At 39.5% G+C, this 24,000-nt stretch overlaps 1 protein-coding gene across 3 annotated transcripts in view; it reads left to right on the top strand.

The window, feature by feature from the left end:
• Nucleotides 1–6,516: 6,516 nt before the first annotated feature.
• The window catches only part of HERC2 (HECT and RLD domain containing E3 ubiquitin protein ligase 2), a 104,775-nt gene continuing 87,291 nt past the window's right edge, over nucleotides 6,517–24,000 (top strand). The window contains exons 1-3 of one of the 3 annotated variants that reach the window (XM_062487855.1): nucleotides 6,517–6,599; nucleotides 7,403–7,522; nucleotides 17,792–17,906. In XM_062487855.1, the coding sequence (XP_062343839.1) occupies nucleotides 7,451–7,522; nucleotides 17,792–17,906 (187 nt within the window). In that variant the 5' untranslated portion in view covers nucleotides 6,517–6,599; nucleotides 7,403–7,450. Of the gene's footprint in view, nucleotides 6,600–6,992; nucleotides 7,523–15,424; nucleotides 15,527–17,791; nucleotides 17,907–24,000 lie in introns of those variants that run through there. The other 2 variants (XM_062487856.1, XM_062487857.1) reach the window with 2 other exon arrangements.

Raw genomic sequence — 24,000 nt, forward strand, 5'->3', positions numbered from 1 at the left:
GTCAGCTGTGCAATATACTGTGATTCACACAACACTGTTTTCAAAAGAAAAGTTGTCACAGGAGAAGAACTTGTTAAAATTTTGACTGTAAGCAGTATTGGTAATTTTAAACGGGAATAATAAAAGATGGGGAGGGGTTAACCTAATTCTGTTTAATGGCGAAACAACACAGTTTCCACACTAGAACTCACGTGACTGCCAAGTAAAGGTAGGAGTGAAATCACCTTGAAGTGTGGAAAGAATGTAAAAGATATAGGTTGGAATGGAGATCCATTAGAGAAATGGATGAGAAGTAGCAGGGCTGTTGCCACTGAAAATGAGAAAGGAGCAGAAAGCCATGCACACAGATGCAAGATCTTGTTTCATTGTTCTGAGGAGGTGTGAAGAAAGACAGGATACTGACTGCACAAGGGTTGGGTTTCTGAACATGGAAGCTGCTTCCTTTGTTTGAGTATTCTTCTCCTTAGGTAAATAATATTTATTCAGTAATGAAAATGGTTTGTAGAAAGTGCTATTGTGACTGCTTAGAAATTTGAGTGAATATGGGAAAGGAGGAGAATACTCTTGTATCCTTACTGTCCTGTTTTCACCCTGCAGAAAGCACTGGCATAATAACATGTATTGACCAATTTGAACTGATGACATTCTTTGCATATAACACAGTAAAGAAATAATGGACCTTACCGTCAGCATTTAATTGTATAAAACTGAAATGTAGGTTGACTGCTCAGTTCAGAGAGTATTAAAACAATAAAGGCTAATTGTAGAAATTTATCACTTTCTTTGGGAAAGCCTCCATCCTTCAGAAGTAAGCCAGAGAATTATTTGAGACTTGTTTTAAGCCTGAAGTGGACTGGATTTTGTGTTTTGTGTATACATATACACAAAGGCTTCCAAACTCAGTGGGACAGCTCAACACAAATGGCTCTTGATGAAAAAAATTACAAACAAAACAGGCATTGTCTTTCAGTGAGCAGCTAGGCACTGCTCTTACAGAGATGGTTTTGTGTCTCATTCACATGCATAACGCTTCTTGATATTCACTAATGAGAGACAAAAAATGCCCCACATTCCACTGCTGTTATAACTAGAATGGATTCCGTAGAGCGGACACATTTAAAATAATTATTAAAGATTTCATGCTGACACCAAGAAGACCTGCAGGTTGGACTAGATACTGTTTTTATGTAAACATATACTTACTTATTTTTGTCCCTTTTTAATAATAAAAAAAAAACATTTTAATCATTTGCTCATTGTCTCTTATGGTTTTGGATTTAGTTACCTGAGAATGCAATTGCCTCAGTTTTTGAGACTGATCTTATCAATACTTATGAACTTATTTTCACAACTAAACTAGAAAGAAATATGGTACTGCCCAGATTGTCCAAATTTATTTCTTTTTCTTCTGCCTGTTCTGCTTCATGTTCTTGTCATAGATTTACTTTATTCAACTAACGTCCCTCCCCACCTCCTTAGGCTGGCCTGACAGTGTTACAAATTGGAGGTGAGTGTACTAACTGCATGGAGGTGAGGGTACCATTCACACTACTGACCCTACCTTCTTCAGCCTTCCACGGTTTTCACAGTGCACCATTGTCCATTTTTCCCCTACATCCTAGATGTGCACCTCTACAGCACCTTGCCTCTTGTAGAAGGCAGTGTGGCTCCTCTTCCACATTTATAATAAAAGAGAGGCCTCCTGCCCACAGCCTAACATTTTTAAAGTACTCTGTATTGTTTGTAGGTGTTCTAAGAAGTGGACCAGAAAATGTGACCCCTTGGTTTTAGTGTGCGTTTCATTTTGATGTATTTAATTTTTGCTTTGATCTAGAATATGCCTAGAAGTGGATACAAGTAAATGAGTGACTGTGTCTGAGCTTGGAAACTAGACTTTTCCATGTCCAACAATTTCTGTGGAGCAAGTAAGAAAGATGGGCACAGATTTTGACAGACTTGTAGTGAATGCAGAGAGCTGAGGTTAGAGAGCTGAGTCCTTCCACCTCATTATCTCTCTGCCCTGCAGCTCCTGAGCATTTTGGTGTCTCTAAGGCAAGGCCATCATAGAATCACAGAATGGTTTGGGCTGGAGCAGATCTTAAAGGCCATCTCATTCTAAACCCCTTTCCATGGGCAGGGACACCTTCCACTAGACCAGGTTGCTCACACCCCCATCCAGCCTGGCCTTGAACACTTCCACGGATGGGACATCCCCAGCTTCTCTAGGCAACCTGCTAGTGCCTCAATACTCTCACAGGGAAGAATTTCTTCCTAATATCTAACTGGGGTGTGCATTTGAAAATCCAACAGATCCACTTAATTATTATCTTGGGTGTAAAGCAGGTTGCTTGAGCAAGCTGCAGCACTAAGGATGATGCCTGGAGAATTGATTTGCAGGATCATATAACCTGCTTTAAGATGGAAATATGCATCAGGAGAGTGAAGCACAAGGCTTGGAGTGGTAACACTTCAACAAGTCTGTCAGACTTTCATTAGCTTGGTCAGTCTGAAGTGATATAGCTCGCCATCGTCATGTAAATAACATCAGAATAACAGCTATTGGTGGACTTAATACTGCAAATGCTCTGTATAAAGACAAACTTCAGGTTCCTGAAACTACAAACTTTCTGGTTATTAAAAAAAAAATAAAAGCAATTTTAATAGTATTATAAAATAAATTATCAGTGTAGTTGTACCAAAGATACTTTCTGGAAAATGTGGCGGGTGCATATTTTTATAATCTAAAATGCCACTTGATATTGCTCCATGCTATTACAGCGCATTTCAAATGGAAAAATAAGATATTCATCAGAAGTGAAATCTAAATCTGGAAATACAAAATAATCCATAAATTCTTCATAAGTATCTCTAGCTCTGAATTTCCATGGTTACTGCACCCAAATATGATTTTTGTTGAAATGAGTTGTGTACCTGTTAATTGGACCAGTGATTCAAATCTAATGAGTTGAATAGTTGGGTACTTGTCAAATTCTTCACATCAGGAGTTCCAGCAAAGGCTATTGCCATTTTTAATTTAATAAAAGTAAGAAAACCTCTGGACATCAATGTAGACTGTCTAGAGATGATCATCTTGAAAAGCCAAACCAGAATTAGCAGTGAATGTTGCATATGCAAACTATCTTATTTAGATATGATTTGCAAATCATTTAAACAAGCAGTAGGCACAACCAGTGGGCACTGTGGTCTCAAGCAAATTTTCATAATGCCTTTTAGATTGGGCTCTATATGTAAAATATAAAATCATAAAATGTCCTGTGTTGGAAGGGACCCACATGCATCATTGAGTCCAACTCCTGGCCCTGCTCAGGACACTCCCAAGAGTCACACCATGTGTCTGACAGTGTTGTCCAAATGCTTCTTGAACTCTGTCAGGCTGGTGCTGTGACCACTTTTCTGGGGATCTCTTCCAGTGCCCAGCCAACCTCTGGGTGAAAATCACTTTCTTAATACCCAACAAAAACCTCCCCTGGCAGCTTCAGGCCATTCCCTTGGATCTTGTCACTAGCCAACACAAAGAACTGTGTCTGCCTCTCCTCTTCCCCTCATGAGGAAGTTTTAGACTGCAATGAGGTCTCCCCTCAGTCTCCTCCTGGCTGAAGAGACCAAGTGACCCATCACTGTGTCCCTCCTTTGGACACTCTCTAAGAGTTTTATGTATTTTCTATTTTGCAGTGCCCAAAACTGCCCCCAGCACTGGAGGTGAGGCTGTCCCAGCTCAGAGCAGAGCAGGACAATCCCCTCCCTTACTGGCTGGTGATGCTGTGCCTGATGTCCCCAGGACAGGGTTGGGGCTGTCCTGGCTGCCAGGGCACTGCTGGCTCATGGTCAACTTGCCACTGACCAGGACCCTCCGGTCTCCTGCTGCTCTCCAGCATCCCATTCCCCAGCTGGGATGCACATACAGGGATGTCCCATCTCAGGTGTAGAGTCTGGCACTTGTCCTTGTTGAATTTTATTGTCCAGCCCTCTGATTTGTCAAGATCTCTCTGCAAGGTCTCTCTATCTTTGAGGAAGTCAACAACTCCTTCCAGTTTAATATCACTAGCAAACTTACTTAGTATCCAAAATCATTTATGAAGATATTGAAGAGCACTGGCCCTAAAATGGAGCAGTGCCAAACTCCACTAGTGACAGGTCACCAGCCTGATATAACTCCACTACAACCCTTTGTGTCTGACCCATGAGCCAGTTGCTCACCCATTGCATGTGTTTATCCAGCTGAATGACGTGCAGGCAGGGCAATGAAACTGATGGGCCTGTAGTCACCAGGGCCACCCCTCTTGCCCTTCCTGAAAATCGGGACAACTCTGATGGATACCACCACCTTCAAAAGCATTTTCACAGGGGATCTTGCTGACTAGCTCCCTAAGGAGCCTGAAGTCTGCTCTTCTCATATCCAGAGATGAAGTTTTGATGGGACATTTCCTCCTGCCAACAGGGAATTTTAACTGGGTTGCTTTGGGACTGCTGTGGCCAAGACAGCCACCAATCACCACCCCACTCATGACACCCTCTCAATTAGCAAATTAAAAATCAAGGAGGGCACTTTTCCTAGTCAGCTGCCTTAGTACCTGTATCAAGAAGTTAACATCTGGGTGTTTTAGGAATCTTCTGGACCTGCTTGTACAAGTTGTGTGGTATTCCTCACAGTTAACATCTGGCAAGTTGAAGTCCCCCATAAGGACAAGGGTGGTTGACTTAGAGGTGTCCCTTAGTTCCTTAAAGAATAATTCATCAGTGTTGCTATCTTGGCTGATGACTCCCATGATGACATCCACTTTATTTGTTTGTCCTTTAATCCTTACATTTCAAAGCAGTTTTTATCCCTATCTAGATTATGCCAATATGACTACTTTCTTACATTTTCAGTCTGCCAGGTAAGATGAGTAAAGTATTTCCTATCCTAGTGCTCTAATATGTAGGCATTTGAGATGGTTTTGCAACGGAAATTACTTTTGGTTTTGAAAGTTCATGTTTTAAAATTTCTATGAGTAACTTGAGGCAATTGAGTATTTCTATATTTTTATACAAATTTTGAGGCATTTCAGAAATGTTGTTGAGTATTTTAGTTCAAGTGCCTACTATATCATGATCCAAGAGAGGTCTGTGGTAAATGGAAGGGTAATCAGTTAGGTCATGGTTGCATTTTTCACTTTGAACATGAAGCCTGGAGAATCAAATTCTTTGTTTCATTACAATGCTTCTTACATAATAACAACTAAATACTGTGTACCTTTGCCTAAATGCCAGCAAATGGTCTCAGTTCTGTTAGCATTTCATTGACATTCAGTCTGAGGCTTCATGTTGGCCAAAGCCAATAATAATCCCATCTGCCAAGCCTTGCTCTACATTCCTAATTCCTTAGCTGCCAGGGAAGAGGAGCCTAAGTATTGTGAGAAACTTGACTTTTGACTAATTTGAATTTCAAACTACTAATATACATCTCCAACAAACTTATGCTGAAGGATGATTATTTGCCTCAGAGCAGTTTCTCCCTAGAACAGCCAACATTTGCCTCCAGACTCCTGTCATTTGCCTGCCATTAGCAAGTTCACACTTTATTCCTTAGTATCCTTATTCCTTCATCTGTAGTGGCATCACTTCACTGTTCCCAGCTTCTGTTCCTTCCCTGGTTACAGAAGTTGCAGAGGAGGCAGTTACTGATGTCTTCTTTGCATTGGTCTTAACTTACAAGACCAGCAATGGGCAGAAACTGATGCCCAAGAAGGTCCACGAGCATGAGTTTCGTTACTGCGCGGATGACCTTGCACTGGAACAGATTGTGCAGAGGGGTTGTGGAGTCCCCCTCACTGGAGATATCCAGGAAGCATCAGGAGACAGAGAGTCACATTATTACTAGGGTTGGCAAAGACTTTGGAGGTCATCCAGTGCAACACCTCTGCCAAGGCAGGGTCACCTAGAGCAGATTACACAGGAAGGCAGTAAGGTGGGTTCTGAATGCCTGCAGAGACATACGATCCTGTGCCGGGCGCTCTAGGATGACCCTGCTTGAGCAGGGAGGCTGGACCAGACGCCTCAGTGTTGTCCCTTCCAACCTTACCGAACTACTCGGTTACTAACCTTCCTCGTCTGAAAGATTTAAAAGCTTTTTTCTTTTCTTTTTTTTTTTTTAAGAAATAAACAGTACAGTTTGCAGATGGCCCCTCAATGACTTAAAGAAGCCCTTATTTATTTATTTATTTTTTAATCTCTGCATCCCGGCCGTAAGGATGCTCCTATCTCCGTTACTACCGGGGCGGCTCCGCCCGCCCGCCCGCGGCCCCGCCGCTCCCCCGCCGCTCCCCGCCCCGCTGCGGGACAGGATGTCCCGCCTCCCGCCGCTCTCCCGATTGGCAGAGAGCTCCGCTGCCGTACGGGGGGCCGAGCTCTCCCCGTCTCCAGTAGCGGAGGAGCGAGGGAGGGACCGGCGAGCGGCTCCGCCGGCGGAGGGGTGGGGGGTGGGCGGGCGAGGGAAGGAGGGGCGAGGATTACCCGGGGCCGAGCATTACCCGGGGCCGAGCGGGCGGCGGTGGAGCGACAGCCGGAGCCGCCGCCGCCGCCGGTGCCGCGGCTGCCCGGTGAGTGTGAGAGCCCTGCCGGGCTCGGGCGGAGCGGGGAGGCAGGGGCGGGATTGCCGTGGAGCGGCGGTGGGCGGGCAGGCGGCGGGGGCAGCGCGGCCTCCGCTCCGCATCCCGGGAGCCCCGCGGCAGGCGAGGCGAGGCGGGGCGGCGGCGGCGGCCCCCGCGCCGTGTGCGGCCGCCCCTGCCCTGCCCGGGAGGGGCCGCGCCTCCGCCCCCCGCCCCGCTGTGCCCGGGCTGGCCGGGGCCGTGAGAGCCGCGGCCGTCAGGGGCGGTGACAGCGGGACGTGGGCGCGGGGGTGGGATGCTCCCGGGGGTGGGATGCTCCCGGGGGTGGGATGCTCCCGGGGGTGGGATGCTCCCGGGGGTGGGGCAGCCCCCGGCCTCGGCCGCCGCCGGGAGGAGGGGGTGCGGGTGACCCTGATAATCGCTTTATGTTGGCCTGCGGCTTGCGTAATCTGCGATCAATTATTTATTTCATGCACCACTTACGGGGCTGAGGGGCAGCGTTACGGCCCTTGGTGTTGGCTCAGTGCAGCGGAAGGGAGGATTCCTTCCCACGGGTGTGATAGGGGAGGGACGTGGAGGCTTTTTTCTAGGTTCAGGTAGTATTCCTGGTGCGTGTTCCTCTCCCCGTGCAAATTCAGGGGATGTGAACGAGAGAGAGGTTCTTCTTCATGCTACATTTTTAAAGATCAAGTGGAAGCCATACTAGTCTGAGCAAAAATAACCTTGTGTGGTTTACTTCATATGCTAGATTTTTTTTTTTTTTTAATTTGTTTACCCTTCCGCTCATTCTGTAGCAGGTTGGGCTGCTCAGCCAGCCTGGAGAGAAGTGTGAAGAAGGAAACATGTCTTCTGATTCTTTTTGTCTGTCTGCTCAAGCAAGGTTTGACTCCAAATGGTTGAAGACAGACTTGCAGGTAAGGAATTTGATGGTCATACAGCATTGTGACCTTTCAGGTGCCAATCAAGAATGGTTTTGCTCCAGAAAGCTGACAAGTAGAGTACTGCATCTCTTGAGCTAGTATATAGATTTTCCCAAATATGCTGATTTATTAGTGTTTTGAAGAAATACTAAGTTATTTTGAGCTGCAGATAGATCTGCATTTTCAGTCCAGTCCCTTCTGCTTTGGAATAAGATAGCATATGTATGTAGCCTATCTGTGTATGTTATCTATGTTCTCTTACGCAGAGTGTCAAAAGCCCCTAGAAGAGTATGTGGCATTTCTGCTAGAACAATAAATTCTTATTTAGGCTTTTGCTAAATGTCCTGCCTGCATATGAGCTAGCAGTTTTAATCACAGAAGAACTGAAACGAAAGGCAATGAAAATGTAATTTATATTTTGAAGAACTCAAATTAGATTTTGCTGTAGTTGTTTGTATTATGGATAGAGGGTTCCTTTAAATGTTGTCCTTTCTGAAGGGAATTAATTTTTTGTCAAAGGTATGAGGTTTAAATGGAAGTGGTCTTCACTGAAATATGCCAGTATTTGGTGTAAGTTTTCTTTTGCCTTAGAAGGAAGATTTCTTTATTTAGCAAAGTTGTGTGATATGGGAGGATGAGGATATTAACATGTTTTCCCAATTCAGGTTTTACAAATAAATGAAAAATTTAGAGAAATAGAGTAGTTTGGGTCAGTTATGTTTGTTACAGATGAAATGGGTAACTAGATTAAGTCCTTGTTTCTTTGCCTTCCTTTACCAAGATGTTGCATATAGACCCCTTACTTTGAATAACCTTTCCAAGTTTCAATTCAAAACTCTGAAATTCTTTTTGGAATAGGCCAACCAGTGTAATTCTTTGATTACTATTATTAATAGTGTTGCTGAACAACTTTTGAAAATTCCATCTTTGTGATTTTATCCCGCATTACCTGCTGATAGTCTACATGCTTGAGTTGAGTTGAGTTGTTCTTATGGTTAGGCAAGGAATTTTCCCCATGCAGTTGTGATTTGAAAGCAGCCTTTCCCCAGTATTTTACATCAAACAAGATAAATAGGAATCAGAAGCGACAGATATAGCCTAAGAGGTTGCATTATTTAGTTGGTCTTGAATGTAAATGCTATGAAATGACAGGGCTTGCTCTTGAATTGGCTAGATTAATTCTATTTTCATTTTTGTTTCTATCAAAGTAAAAGTTTCAGTCTAAAGTCAGGTGTTTTCTCTAATGTAGTAAATAAAGATGCTATACAACATTTTGGAGATAAGCATATTCAGAAATACGGAAATATGTTTTTGTTTCCAGAAAGGTGGCTTTTAGATTACAAGTATATTGATTCAATGATTGTTGAATACCTGAAAATTTATCTGAAAAAGTGGCAACCTTTGTTTGTAACACTTGCTGATTGTGCATTGTCTTTTTTTTTGTCTTCTGTGTAATATGGGGTGAAAAATGTGACTGTCCATGTGATTTACCAGATTTTTTCCTTTTTTGTAGTGCCTTTTTTCTTCATCCATTTTTCATCCTGTTTATTTAAACTTAAGAGGGTTTCAGTTGTCATCCAAAGTTTCAAGGGTTGTTTTCAGTTGTGTGTATAGATGCAATGAAATATTTGTGATTTATGAGACTGTACTTTAGTTGATGTTACAGGAATTCCTTTTAATAATAAAAATCCTCATTTGCAGCATATTTCTGTGGATAACTGCTCTTACTTATACAGGTTCTTTATGAGTAGTAACAAGTTAGACTCTTAATTGCCAGAGTACTCTTTTTATTTTTCTTCCCATCAAGCTGTAGTCAAAATGAGAATAATGAAATAAGAGAACAGTAATCATTTGTGATCTGCTGGATGCAAACATCACTTCTCTGGAATCTGAAGACAAGCCAGGCCTCCTGGGTGTAATATCACTTTCTTATTAGGTTACCTGTTTTTGGTATTGCACAGGTCCTCATCACAGAACTCTTAATTGGATGCGTGTGTTCAGTATTTTGAAAAATTGAGCATGTGAATCTTGAGTAGCATCTTTTAATGTATTAAATGGCAGATGCCTTCTGTAAAGGAAAGGGGTTTTGAGCTCTGGAGAATTCTTCTACTGTATGAATGATTATTATAGCTACTGGTTGACTCACCTGACCTAGCTGCATGTGGTTATTTTTTAAATAGGTATAAATCCTGTGTCTTAATCCTTTAAGTTCTAGGTGTACTGAATATGTAGATTTCTTAATATGCATGTTTTTACTGGCTCAGCTGTATAAGAGCCCTATTGTTGTTCAAGAGACTGTCAGCTGGAATTGAAGAGGTGACCGCAGTACTATGAGTTTGAAGAGGACACACTAAATTTATGTAAAGGCATTAAGATGACTGCTGATTGTTTGGAATTGAACCCTGAAACCATTCACTTTGCAGCTACATTTTTAACTTTTCAGTATACAGCAGTCCAAGAATGAGTAGGTGACAGTCCTTGGAGAAACAGAATTATTCTGGGGAATTGCCTTAGGAGATTGTATACAGAGACTGATTAGCTTGTAAATAAGTTCTGCTGCTGCAAAATTTGGGGTGTATAGCTAGGATTGGAAGTAAAATGGTTTCATTTGGTGGCCTAGTAGTCTCCAAAGTACTTTTTTTTTTTTTTACTCTTTTGTCACTGTTGTCAGAGAGTTTGTTCTTTAGACTTGATAATTGGCAGTTATTGTAGATGAAGCCAGTGAAATCTCTATGAAAATTATTGTATTCTTTTTTGTTTTAGCTCAAGGAAATGTTGCATGAATAACGTAATGCACAATATTCTAGTACTATTTGCATTAATAAGTATTATATTGTGGTATTAATACAATAAGAGAAGGACATGTGGATTGTAGCATGGCTTGTGTTTAATCACCTGTGTGCGTCACTGCTGCAGCTGGTGTCCAGGCCAAATTTAAATGTTCTTACTCAGTTTTGGGATGTTACTGCTGTGAGACAAAGGCAGTGTGATGTAGCATGTTATTACTGTTCTTAAGTGAATATCAAAGGGACAAGTCCTTTTGTAGTAGCAGTGTTCCTCTGGCCTGCAAGATTACCTGAGGTAGTGTGAAGTGTTAATGGAACTGTATCTTCACAATGTTTTTTACTTGCATAAGTTTTTCTGAAACTGAACAATACTATTTCAGGAAGCCAAAGTGCTTTACAAAGATCCAAATTCAACCTGTAACTGCTCATTGTCTTTTTGAAAACTTTGTAATTATTTATATGATTTACGGTGACTAGGGCAATTTTGAAGTGCTCCAAAACACGTACTTTACTTAAAAAAAAAAAACCTAAATTTCCTGGTGGAGCAAAATAAGATACTCTATTATTTGAAAAAACAAACTGTTACAGTAGCTGAAAAATCAGGATAGCTCAGCTGAATATGAGAACATCAGTATACAATATGTAGTATGTTTTCCTGTGACATATGTCAATAGGATGTGTGTAACATCACTATTAATAAAATACTCCTAGGCTGCCTTTTCATGTGTCATTCTAAAAAGAGTTGCTTGAAAACTTAGTGTATTATTTCCATTTCTAAGCTATTTAGATTTGAATTACTACATTTAAAACACCTACCTATTGATGGGTATTACTAGTAGAAACCATCATATTTATAGCAAACCCTGTGTGTAATGGGAGACTGTGTTTCCATGACTGTTCCTAAGGAAGACATCCTTTATTATAAAAAGGGAAGATTAAAATTGTTTACTTAAACCTAGGTATCCAGTTTGCAGACTCAAACTGTGCTTAAAATAATTCTGATTAAATAGATGTACTGTACAGCTAAATTAGAATCTTATGCTGAGACCTTTAATTAGTGATGGATGAATAACTAAAAACTAGAATTGCTGTGAGCTAATGGGATGCATGTGTGTGTTCAAATGGAGTTTAATTAGGCTGCTTATTCTGAATCCTGTGGAGAACTGTTGTGATTAATAGCAGGAGTTAGAGGGAAAAACTTGGATTTTCCTGTTGTGTGGAGAAAAACTTTCGGCAACAGTCAAGGTGCAAAAGCTGTCTGCAAGAGGAATATGAGGCATTTCCATCAGTTTTCATTGAGTTAATGGTTGGCAGACTATTTCTGTCATTATCTTTTGCCACAGAGATGAAAATGAATTTTTAAAAATGAAATAGCCATCTTTAAGGGTTGTACTGATTAGAAATCTTTCTACCCTTGCTTCAAAGTTACATTTGTCATTTTGATTTTCTTGAAAATCCCACTCTGCTGGCATTTAGATCAGTGTCTTTACTTCTGAGAATATTATGTAAAGAAATGATGTCTTGGCTGTTAAAAGCAAGAAGTTGGTAAAAGTTGCTGTCTCTGTTTCTTTCCTGTTAATTTTCTTTGTTTTGATTTTTATGATCAAAAAAATGAAGGGCTTGTTTGCAGTTTGCTTTAAGAACTTCCAAATGAGGACTCCTTTGTATTTAAAGGAAGTGAACTTTGCAATAGCAATTTTTAAAACTTATTTAGAAATGAAGTAATTCTGTTGCTCGTGATTTCCAAATGGATGGACAAACACTATATGTGGTGTGATAGGTTTGAGAAATTAGATTTAATGCACAGGTATGAATACTTGGGCTCAGACAGAGCTATTCTTTAGATGCATAAAACTAGTTTCTAGGTTTGAAGGAATTGCATAATTTTTCTTTGTGTGCGACTATTAATTGTTAACTTTTCCACCATGTGGAACACCAGCACCCTGCTGTTATGGGGACATTTCTAGTTTAACCCCAAATCTGTTGAAGTGATGCGGGGCTGTTGAACCTTTTGACTTTGCTCTCCAAGCTTTTGAGCACTGTGCTTAGGTCTAGTGATGTTGCACTGTGCTGTGCATAGGTGTGATAAGCAGCTGTGGTTTCAGGGCGTGCTTTGTTCAGCAGGGAAGGAAGCTGGGACAAAATACTAAGACAACAATGAAAAAGGAAACACAAATTGAATAGATTCAAAAAAAGCAAATAAAAAGAGATTTAGGGAAGGACTTGCTGTCCTGTGATTTTCTTCTCTACTACTGGGCTGAAAGTGTTTTCTGCTTAAATATTTTTCTAATGAGAAGTTTTTTCCTGTAGTCTTTAAAATACAGCCGGTGGCTAATGCAACAATATCTGAATAGAAGAACAGATTCTCCACTACCTTTGGCAATTCTAAGATGAAGATTATTTAAGTAGCTTATATTTTAAATCCATATTGATGTTCTATGGTTATGAAGTCAGTTTCTTAAATTTCCAGTGCAATCCTACCTGAGTTAATCCTCGTCCTTTTGTGTCATTTTATTTTCCTGGCTTCATTTTTCTTGAGTTCAGGTTAACTTTTATGAAGGCTTCTATGCTTTCTTCAGGGAAGCTTATGAAGCCACACTGAGAACAAAATTTAATATATGACATAAGAGTTTGTCTAATTAAAATAGTTGACTTCAAAGCAAAATCAGAGCTGCGGATTATTCTTAAAATAACTTACTGGAAGCAAAATTGTAGAAGTGCTTTGAGAATTCTCAGGAGCTTACCCAGTTATGGTTACAAGATTAAATTTTCTTCAAATGGAAGGAAATGTTCATGTCAGTGTCTTATTGTCTAGACCTGATGGGGATGGACGGGAATTTCACTGCCAGCCCTGTTGGAGGTTGGCAGCAGCATATGTCAGCAACCAAGCTAGATACCCCTTGGACTTAATCAGATGTTGTACCAGACAGAATAAATTGCAGTTCTGATGCAGAGATAAGATTAACAAAAGATTAGAATGGAGGCAGCCCAGTTTACAGTAGAAGTTCACTTTAAAGTCTCCTTAGGCCCTTGCGTTTTTAGTTTGGGATAAGTGAGCAGGGCTGAGCCTTGGGTCTGCATGGGAAATGTGGATTTGTTGAGATCCGTGGCTTTCAAGTGCAGGGATCAAGGACCAAGTCTGGGGATGTGAAAGTGTGACAAATGATGGAAGAGGCTTGGGGTTTCTGAAGGTGAGGTGTGTAGGAGATGGGGATTGAGAAGAGGTCAGTAGGTGTCGTGGGAAAGGGCAGGGAAGAGTCTTAGCATGGGGAGTGAGTAGGAGGATTAAGAGCATGGGCCAAAGTTGCAAGGCAGTGGATAGTAATGGAGTATAGAGCTGCTGTTGTCCCGGTCTTTGGAAGGAAGTGTGTAAGTGGTGGGAAGCAGGGCCTTGAGGTGGAGATTTACAGAGGGTACTTCTCTGGTACTGTTGTCAGTTGCAAAAGTTCAGTGAAAACTTCATTATTTTAAATTTGTAAACTTACTGAGTTTAAGTTCATCCCTTTAAACATTTACAAATGAAGTTACCAAATGATTAGAGGGGAAGATGTTCATATGGATCAAGCAATCTAGTGAGAGAGACTTTGCAAAACACAAGTAGCAGCTCTTGTGTTTGGAACTCCAGTATGTCAGGAGCAATGAAGACACCAAGTGTGTTTTTCTGTTTTTATTTTATTTTTTTTTTATTTCTTTGAAAACAGAAACCAGAGAAATCTTTCCAGATTTGTTCTGAACAAAGTTTCAGTTCTCTAGTTTGAACACTGAGATGTGTTGGTAAACTCTTCATGAATGAATGTGAGAGTATTGGTGGGAGCAAAGGAAGAAAGTCATAAAGTACTGTAGGAATAAAAAAATGCAGGATTGGGCAGTTAAAGCAGGTGCTTTACTTTTCTACTACACAGAAGAGTGTTATCTTCAGCTGCAAGTTGCACAGGGTCACAAATGTTTGAGATTGGAAGGGACCTCTGGAGGTCATCTGGTCCAACTCCCATGTTCAAGCAGGGCCACCTGGAGTCCAGTGCCCAGCTCTACATTTGAATGCTTTCTGAATATCTCCAAGAATGTGTTTCCTGGTGGTCAGAGGGAAGATCCTGTGTTTTAGTTTACACCCATTCCCTCTGGTCCTGTCACTGGGTACCACTGAGAAAAGCCTGGATCCATCTTCTTCACACCTTTCCTTCAGATTATATATATTTCATATATTTTTAATATATATATAAATAAATATATAAAAATACATATATAAGCTTTCCTCCCAAGTCCTTTCTCTCTGCCTTTCCTCATAAAAAGGTTGTTCCAGTCCTTTAATCATTTTCATGGCTCTTTGCTGGGCTCTCTCCTTTTTGTGGACGTCTCTCACGCTGAGCCAGCAGTGGAGCTGTCACTGGTGCCTGTGGCTGTTCCTCCCCAGCTGTAGGACTTTTCACTTCTCATTTAGCTTCATGAGGTTCCTGTCAACCCATTTCTCCAGCTTGCCAAGGGCCCTCTGGATGTCAGCATGACCCTCTTCTGTATCAACCACTCCTCCCCATTTCTGTTGGCTAAAAGAAATACTTCTCTTAAGGGAACTGCAGATTTTCTATTACGATTATGTAATTTTGAGATCATGAAAATAAAATTGCTTAAGTGATTTCTCACTTTAAAACTCAGACTTTTCTTTCACTTTGGCTAATGTATATAGCACATACTAGATATCTGCTGAATGTTGAGTAGATTAATAGTAACTGTTACAGCTGAAATTAAGTTGTGCTCAGTTATGACAGATGTATTGGTTGTAAATACTGTTTCTTAATTATCTGTTCAGTTGGTTGCTTTGATTATTGCTGTAAAGTCAGTCCAGTGTTTCTTTACTTTCAAACTTGTCTCCTTTTTCCCCATCCCCCAACACAGATACTGCTTACAGAATGTTAACTACAACCTGAGCAGTAGGCAAAATTGTTTATCTGGAAGCTGCTTATGGTATTTGGAGAAGGAGGTGGAACACTGTGACCCATAGCCTTGGTGGTTCCTCTATCTTTTTGCAACATACCAAGAAAATTACTTTGATAAGACTTGGAACCAAACCCAAGGCTAAAGAAATTTTGTTTACTTTTTCAGTTTTTAGTTGCATGAAAGAGTTGAGTGAACTTTGTGCCGTATAAAAGGATTAGAGGTTGAAGTGGAGAAAGCAGTTCCTGGTTCTGCTTTATATGAATGCCTTCAAAACTAATAAGTAAGTTTTCTGAAAAAGAACAGTGCTACATTATGAGGAATCTGGCATTCAGGTCTGGAGACATTTAGATTTTGGGCTGTGAGAATAATTTTCCATACCAAGGTGATGTGAGAATGTAAAGTAAAATGAGTAAGAAAGACAGTTTATTAGAGAAGGACCTTTAATTTGTGAAAACTGTAATTTATTATGCAACCCATCTGGAGGGTTGCCTCACTTGCTATTCTTCAAGCTTGTATTTTGCCATTGGTTAGCATTTAACAGGTGGAAATTTAAAAAAATAATCTAGCACCACTATATGAACCAAAATCAGTGAAACAGTTTTGCTATTTTACATGACTTAAAAACTATGAAAGTAAATTCCCTAGGTGCCCCACAAAAGTATATGACCACAGCTAAAGAAGGAAAAAGTGAACATCATTTATTGTTGCAATATTCATAGGCTGGGAACAATCAAGAAAATCAGTTATTGGTGACTGATCTTTTCCATTGTTGAAATGCAACTTCAGATTATTCCAATTTTTAAAAAAATGGAGCCAAATGTAAAGCTCTTAGCAAAACAAATCTTTGCAAAAGCTCTTTGTGCTGTTTAATACTGAGAAACAGGGTACCTTTTAGTAAAGCATGGTCAGAGTTTGATTCTGATGCTGTACAATTGATAAATCAAAGATAAGATTAATAATGTCTAGCTCATACTGCATGATTCTGTCCCAATCAGGCAATAGTAAGTGACAGACACGTACAATAAGTCAACTCATATTTTATGCTGAAAGAAGAATTACTGAAATCATTAATATATGTTGGAGTGCATTTCTCAAGTATGCAATATAAAGTCAGGAAATTACTAGGGTCATTTAGTGTGCTACGGTGGTGTGAAAGCATATGACTTGTGTTTTAGTTCCTGTTAAAAGAAAAAAAAAGTCTGAGATGAGCTGGAGCAGCAAGTGTCTTCCCTGTGGGTGTGTCTCTTAAAACCTGTAATGCTTAATCATTACAATGCGGTTTTTTTTTGGAGCTATTTTCTCAAGACAAGTGGACTTCTGTCTAGTGGTAAATAATTCCTGGCAGTTGTTGTAAGCCACATTTTTTTTTACTACTTCTCAGCTAAAACACTTTGGATTTGAATGCTAGTTACGTAACACAAAGATGCTTCTGAATAAGCCTTCAGCAGGTGGTGTTTTTAGTTTTTTAAAAATTTTTTATTTATTTGTTTTTGTGTGTGTTTTTTTTTTTTATTGTGGTCCACTGCACCTCTTTGATATGCAGAAAGTATTCTGTTCTTCAATTTCATGTCCTGCCCTCCTCCCTTATGCTATACAGTTGTGAATTTCAGCCTGGTTATTATGGAATTCACCTGGGATGTAGATGCCTGTTTTGCAGCATTTTATAAAGCAAAAAGCAACATTCCTAGAAGAGAAGTTATCCTGGTCATTAGGATTCTCCAAGGGAGATCCAAATTCCTAAATCATTAGGAGACTTGTGTTACAGCCAGTGCCTTTGTGAGTAGTTCCAGCTAGCAGAATCTATGTTCTGTTGCCAGTATTTGTCCTCTTAGACACAAAGTGTATTGAGAACTGCCCTGGGCTGAGGCAGCCCTTTGCTCTTCCTCTGGGTGCTGCTGGTTTTAGGCTTGATCCATTCCATAATCTGGTTCTTCATGGGAGGCAAGGCATTGTAGCAGTTGGAAAGGAGAGGGAGGATTGTGAAAGATGCTTTGCGCAGCAGGACCAGATTGAACTGGCTGAATTAATTTACAAATCTGTGCCTTGATGTCATCATTCTGGTTAAGATGCCCAGCTCTTCAGTTGCTGGTTGGTGAAGGGACTGTATGCTTCTCTGTCTTGAGATTTTATGCAGCTTGACTTTGTTTTAATAGCTTTTCCTGAAGAGGAAAAGGACACCTTGCACCCTTTCCTCAGCCCTAGCCCTCAACTCATGTCATCTTGAATGGGTGGATAGTTCTGAGGTGTTTTTGATGAGAATTTGTCACCAAAAAAAGAGTTCATTTTGCTGGACTTGAACCTATCTAAAATGTACCATTTTGCACTTCTAACCTGAAGATAGTGTAGCTAGACAATCAGAGCTTCTGAAGATTATTTAACTCCTTGTCATATACACGCACGCAATTTCATTTCCAATGAGATAATTTTCTCATGTGTTATCATTTTTCTGGGATGATGAATAAAATCAGATGTGTTTTAAGTGTTAGCTTGAATTGCCTTGAGAGAAAAGTGTATGTAACTATATATAATGTATTATTTTTAACAGCTTGCTTTTACACGAGATGGACTGTGTGGCTTGTGGAATGAAATGGTAAAAGATGGAGAGATTGTATATCCTGGAACAGAATTAATACAGAGTGGTGAACTACCTCCAAGAAAAGGTACGAATTCTAAATTTCTTTTAGTTTGTTCATTTTGTTTTTCCTTTCATTGTGATAATGAAAATGGATTTCAGCTTCCATACTGTCATAAAACTTCCATTTATCATCACCTGTCTCTACAACTTTCAGGTGTTAATGTTTTGAATTAAATACTATTGAAAGTGGTTTCTTAAAAGTGTATGGAAAGGTAATGTCCAAGCCTCAAAATGAAGGCTTAAATCTGTTCCAGCCTTGTGAAATTTAACTTTATAACTAAGCATGTTATTATGAGAGAGGCCTGGCAGTGTCTCTTTGTTTGGTATGCTTGGTGTGTTTACAGCTGAAGCTTTTGTTTAAAGGAAGTGGACTGAGGAATGGAATAAAGCTGATACTGCTATTTCTAATTTTGTTTACAGTCTTCAGAAAGTAACTGAAAGGTCAGCTTAAAAACTGTCCACAGTCTGCCTGAGAATGTAGTGTGTGTGTGGTTTTTTTTTTTTTTTAAGGATTCCAGTGTACTTGAGAGCAGTTCTAGCACTGCAAATACTGCAAATGGCAGAGTAATACATCTATTTAGAGAGATTACTTTGGGAGAGAGCGGGGGGTGGGTTTTGTTTTGTGATAGGCAATGCTGGGATGGGGTGATTGGTGATTCTGCTCTTGCTTTTTTTCATTTTCACCCAAAAGTGGTACTCTTTTGACTCCTTACTGAACAGAAAATTAAACTGGTCAAAAAGGAAAATATTTGTTTCTTGATCTGGCTGAAATGGACTCACCAAATGGTCAGATAAGTTTTGTCAGTAATTTGTAAGATTTCGAGATAAATGAGGAAATGGGTATAAATACTCATACCACCTTTGGTGATAGTGAACTATTATTCTAGCATCTATTACTTCTTGAACTTTTCTCTGGGACAGACATGATATTTCAAACCAAAAATGCTCAATTACTCATAATTTTTTCGTACCTATAGTATACCTCCTTTAAAAATAGGAGGAATGGATGTGTTTTTAACTAGAGGAGGTAATTTTTGCAGGAAGTAAGATACAATAAATAATTTATGAGAGAAGAATGAATTATACATTTACTTATCAAGAGTAAGCTTTGTAGGTTATTAGTAGCTGCATGCTGTAGTAAAAATCAGGTTATACTTCTAACTTTTTAAAAGTTAAAAAACTTTGTCTTTCTTATGCTGCTTGCTCTTTGGAATATTATTGATGACACTGTGTGAAAATGCAGCTGATCTTTTTGGAAAGGCTACTACAAAGCTGCCCATTAAATGAGTGGAAGTAGTGTACTATTTTGTTTTTTGGGTTGGCTAGTTCCATGTATATTAATGGTGTTGTAAACTTGATGCAATAAAGGGAAGATTACCTCCTAAAGGAATTGTTGGAAACGCTTTCCCATTCAGTGACAGCTCGTGGTAGAGGTGTTATTGTGGTTATGGTATAACAATTCAGCATACTGTGCTTTCATGTAGAAGAAGGATAACAGACATCTGTAATACTGAAGGGTATGATAAAGTAAATACCTGCTTTGCAAATGAAATTGGTGAATTGATCTTTTTGCGCCAGATACTTGCACGTTGTTTTTAGAGTTAAACCTGTACTAGTTTTTGACAGCAAACTGATCTTCCAATAGCTAAGTAGCTGCAGAGAATTGAGATTTTTAGTTAGTTAGTAGTGCTGTAGTGCTTCTAGTAATTCTGAGAGAGCTTATAGAAAGATAGCATAGTATAATTGGTTATTGTTTTCAGGGTATAAATATCACATAGCAAATATCACATATTTGTGATACTGGAATATCATATAGCAAAATGCAATCTGTCACTTCTGATGCAAAATGTAGACAGCAGTATAAAGTAAAAATCCAGAAGTGCTAAGTCAATCCTCTGTGACTTCATATTTATCCACACTTAGGACACTTACTCTGAAAAATGATGAGATTTTTTTTTTTTAATGCTGGATGTATGTATGTACACATCTTGGAAAGTTCAAAAAGTTATAAAGTGTTAAAGACTAGAGTGCTGTTATTTAAAAATAGAATTTCTGACACTTTACTGTATAAATAAGGCTTTTATGTTACCCTGCTATGTCCAAGCCATGATGGGGCTTTTGAAAGCTTTCTCATATACATATTGTGGTGGTGGTGAAGGCAGACTGCCTCTTGTTGTTTCCATTACTGTGTTATGGTGGGTTGACCTTAGCCAGGTGCCTGCCTTTCCAGCTCCTTACTTGCTGACCCTCCTCGATAGGACAGAGGGAGAAAATAAAATGGAAAAGCTTGGGAGTTGAGATAAAGCCAGGGAGATCACTTACCAGTGACCTTCATGGGCAAAATACTCTTGGCAAAAATTAATTTAATTTATTTTTGTGCCAGTTAAGATAGAATTGGATGGTAACAAATGTAAAAACTAAAATGTCACCTTCCACTTGTCTTTTGCTTCTGGAGGAGTTAAGTGTAGGTATTACATAGCACAGATCACACTTGTTCCTTTCCACAGCTGGAAGGTATATGTCCTTCTACATATTTCTTGGATTAATGCAGTAGTTTAGAAATTTAAATAACAGCTTTTTCAGGGTCTTAACTCTTAGGATTAATGTATGAGTTGGTTTTCAGTGAAGTTAGCCTTCATAAATGCTGTTGTGTTGGCTGACAGGATTCTAAAATACAGCTATCCTGCTTACCGTATTTGAGTTTTGAGGAAAAAAAAAAGGCTAATCAAGTCTGTTTTTGGTCACTGTCAATCAGGTTGTATGTTTGATTTTGTTAGGCAGTAGAGAATCATGGAATTAGAAAAATTCATGGTCAGTTTGCTCCTCTGAATTTGAAGCTCAAGTTAAGTTTCTTGAAATTAAAATCCAAAGTATTTACATCCATTTAGTTGGTACTTACTTTTTTGCATAAATGATCTACAAATATAATTCAAGAGGAGAAGGAAAAGTACATGCAAATAGTTAGACTTATATAAAACCCAGTTGATTTATATGAAAAGCAATACAGATTAATGCCAATATTCAGAGTTTGTTGCTAAATTGACTGATCTGGAGATGAACAAGAGAGGTTGCTCTATCTAGTCCATTTTATTCGGTCTTTTTTAAGAAGTTTTGATTTAAGACTGTCCTCTATAAATCTATTTCTTCACTAGTGCTATAGCTCTCAGTTGATGCTGACTGGACTGTTCAGAAGAGGCAGTTCATTCTGTCAGTGGATATTGGCAGTGGCAGTCGACTGGAAGAACATGCTATTGATGGCAAAAAACTTTCCTTTTCTCTATAGGAAGAATAGAGAAGTAGTGCTTTTTTTTTTTTTTTTTTTTTCTCTTAGCAAGAAGGTTTGGTTAGGAATAGGATCTTTGTTTTGAATTCATGGCGCTTTAAGAAAAACATGTTTGATAAATGTGTTCAACAGAATGTGCTTGTATGTTTCCAAGTATTGTCTGAGGACACAGCTGTGACAGTAGTGATGTCCAAATACAGGTGCACTTGTAGCATTGCCTGTATTTCAAAGAGAATCAGGCTGTCCTCAGGAAATTTGGATTAGATTAATACCTTGTGTACGAGAAGCTATGTTGTGAAAATAATAAAAAGTATTAAATAATAGTAGTATTACTAAATTTTCAAGTTAGAGAATCATCACTGTGAAATTTTAAGACATACCGGTCACTTTCAGACACGCAGGTCTCTTTAGTGTGTTGCTATTTCTTATTTACTTTTGATTCCTCAAACTTCATAGGTGGAAAATTCTGTTTCAATTAGCTGTTTTAAGTTCCAGGACAAAAATAAAAAATCAGCAGCTTCATAGCTCTGTTCTGCGTTTGGTAAACACTGTGGGCTTCCTCTTCTGTTCCCCCTTTCCTGGAAGTTGGATCTTTCTCAGCCTCTTAATACACAAGCTTCATTCAGTGTAGCACCTGCAAGCTGGTCAGATAAAGTCCAAATGCCACAAGCAATTCCAGAGAGGCTGGTACAAACAAAATATTTATGATGAGAATAACAGTATGTGGGAATTGGTTATGGCTGCTGCTGTTCAGACCACGTTATAAATCAAACTGTAGTAGTGTATAGGGATGTAGGCTGGCTCCTGCTTTGAGTCTCCTTTTTTGTGTAAAGGAGAACTTGTTAAAAGTGAGAAGTGCCACTTTTCTCTTCTGCTTCCCCTGACCCAGCTGTGGGCTGTTCCCAGTGGCTCAAGAATTTGGTGCTCAGCTGTGGATTATCGTATTCTCACTGCAGGATAGGGAGGTCTGTAGTCACTCTGTTGGACAGTTTGACTTCAGAAGTATAGAATGCTCTATTGTAGATTCAAAAAATAATTTAATGCATTTTTGAAAAAAACAGTGTAGCAAGGGAGAAAAGCACCTTTATTTCTGATTTGGGTTAGGAGATAAGAATCTTATCATCTAGCCTAGAAGGCTGTATATGGTTTGCAGATAGGCATGTATCTTTCCTTCACAAATAACTATCAATTTTAAGTATGTAGGTATATATTTGTGTGTGTGTGTGAAAAATGAAGGATTTTTGACAGAAAATATATTGCAGCTGGACTATTTCCTGTGTCTGGGACTGGCAAGTAGTGGTTTAGGGTGGTTATAAGATGCAGCCCTTGTCTCAAGCACAGCATGTGTGACTTTTTGCCCCTGTCAGTGGCAACATCTGTAGGGAAACTGTTGCAGGCTTTCTCCCTCTGTGGAGGGATTCCCAACTCCATGAGTTCATTGGCATTTCAGGGCTGCACAAGACCATACTATAACAGGTGCTGGAGGCAGCTATGCAGTGTCAGGTTATTTCTTCGTTGATTATGAAGTGTAAGTTCCATTTTTAGTGCTTCCTTTTTATCCTCTATTTATATCAGATTAGACTGTGGCTGTGCTACATAGTGCACACATGGTGAGCTGCTGTGCTTTGATTTAGGAGCTAATTTCTAGTTGAGAATGGTTACTTCAGTTGCTTAATTTTGACTGCTGGCTGTGCCTACCTGCCTCAGTGTAGAGGTATAAGGCTGTAAACAAAAGCATAATAAAGAGAAAGGTCTTTCAGGGAGATGTTATGCAGTTGTTTCCCCCAACACAATATTCACAAAACTAAGTTAAATCATGCTGACACACTGCATTGTATTTTTGCATGCATTGTTTTGAAAACTGTCTTGTTACTTGCTAATTTGGTCTGTTCTGGCTTCACTCAAGATATTTCTCCTCTCTGCCCCTCTTTCTGAAAAATTTTTGGGTCCTCCTGTTTAGAAATCATTAATGAATTGTAACAGAACTTCCATAATGATGATGTCTGTGTTGCTGCTTTCAGTCTAGACCGATACCAGCTTGGTCTGTTATGCAGCAAGGTTTTTTTTGTTTTTTTTTTTTTTTTGTTACAAGATTAAGGAACTGTCTTTATGGAACAATTTGACATGGTCTTTTAACATGATTTTTAGCTGATTTCCTTCCCACTTTTTTTCTCATTGTCCTCTTCTTGGTTCATAGAGATGATTTTTTAGAAATCCTCCTGTGGATTTACATGCCGGAGTTGTTTTTATTCCACACAAAGCTTGAGTTCCCACCTGGATTGGGATCTTCTCTTTTTGCAGTGAGGAGTTTGATAAAATGAGTTAGTTCATAGCCCTTGATTGTCATCCTTTGCCAAGGATCTGTTAAAAAGCTTAACAAGTTCTCCTACAGCTGCCTACAAAACAGTGTCTTGGCACAGCACCCTTCTACCCACTAACTAAAATTCCAGACCCTGCAAAGTGCGTCTCTAGACGTGTGGGTGAGTGGAGAAACAGTGAGATTATGGTGTTACTGTGGAAATATTCTGAACCACTGGGGCTGAACAGGGTCCTTGGTCTGTAATGGGTTATGTACTTCTGATGTTATTTGCTTGTGCCTTTGAAATTAAACAGCTCAATTGAATCACATTTTGGACATTGTCATCAAACTGGTGGCTCACAAGCTGTTCCTCAGTGTTTGAGGAACACAGTTAGATTCTCTATTTGCCATTTACAAGAGGTATATACAAATTGCATTTTCCTGTTCTCGAGTGACTTTACTGTCACTTCCTTGGCCTGCAATCTCAGCTCCATCATGGATACTGCAATTATGTTTCCTTTTTTTTTCTGACCTTCA

Source organism: Cinclus cinclus, chromosome 2 (genome assembly GCF_963662255.1).
Source record: "Cinclus cinclus chromosome 2, bCinCin1.1, whole genome shotgun sequence".
NCBI classification, from domain to species: Eukaryota; Metazoa; Chordata; class Aves; order Passeriformes; family Cinclidae; genus Cinclus; species Cinclus cinclus.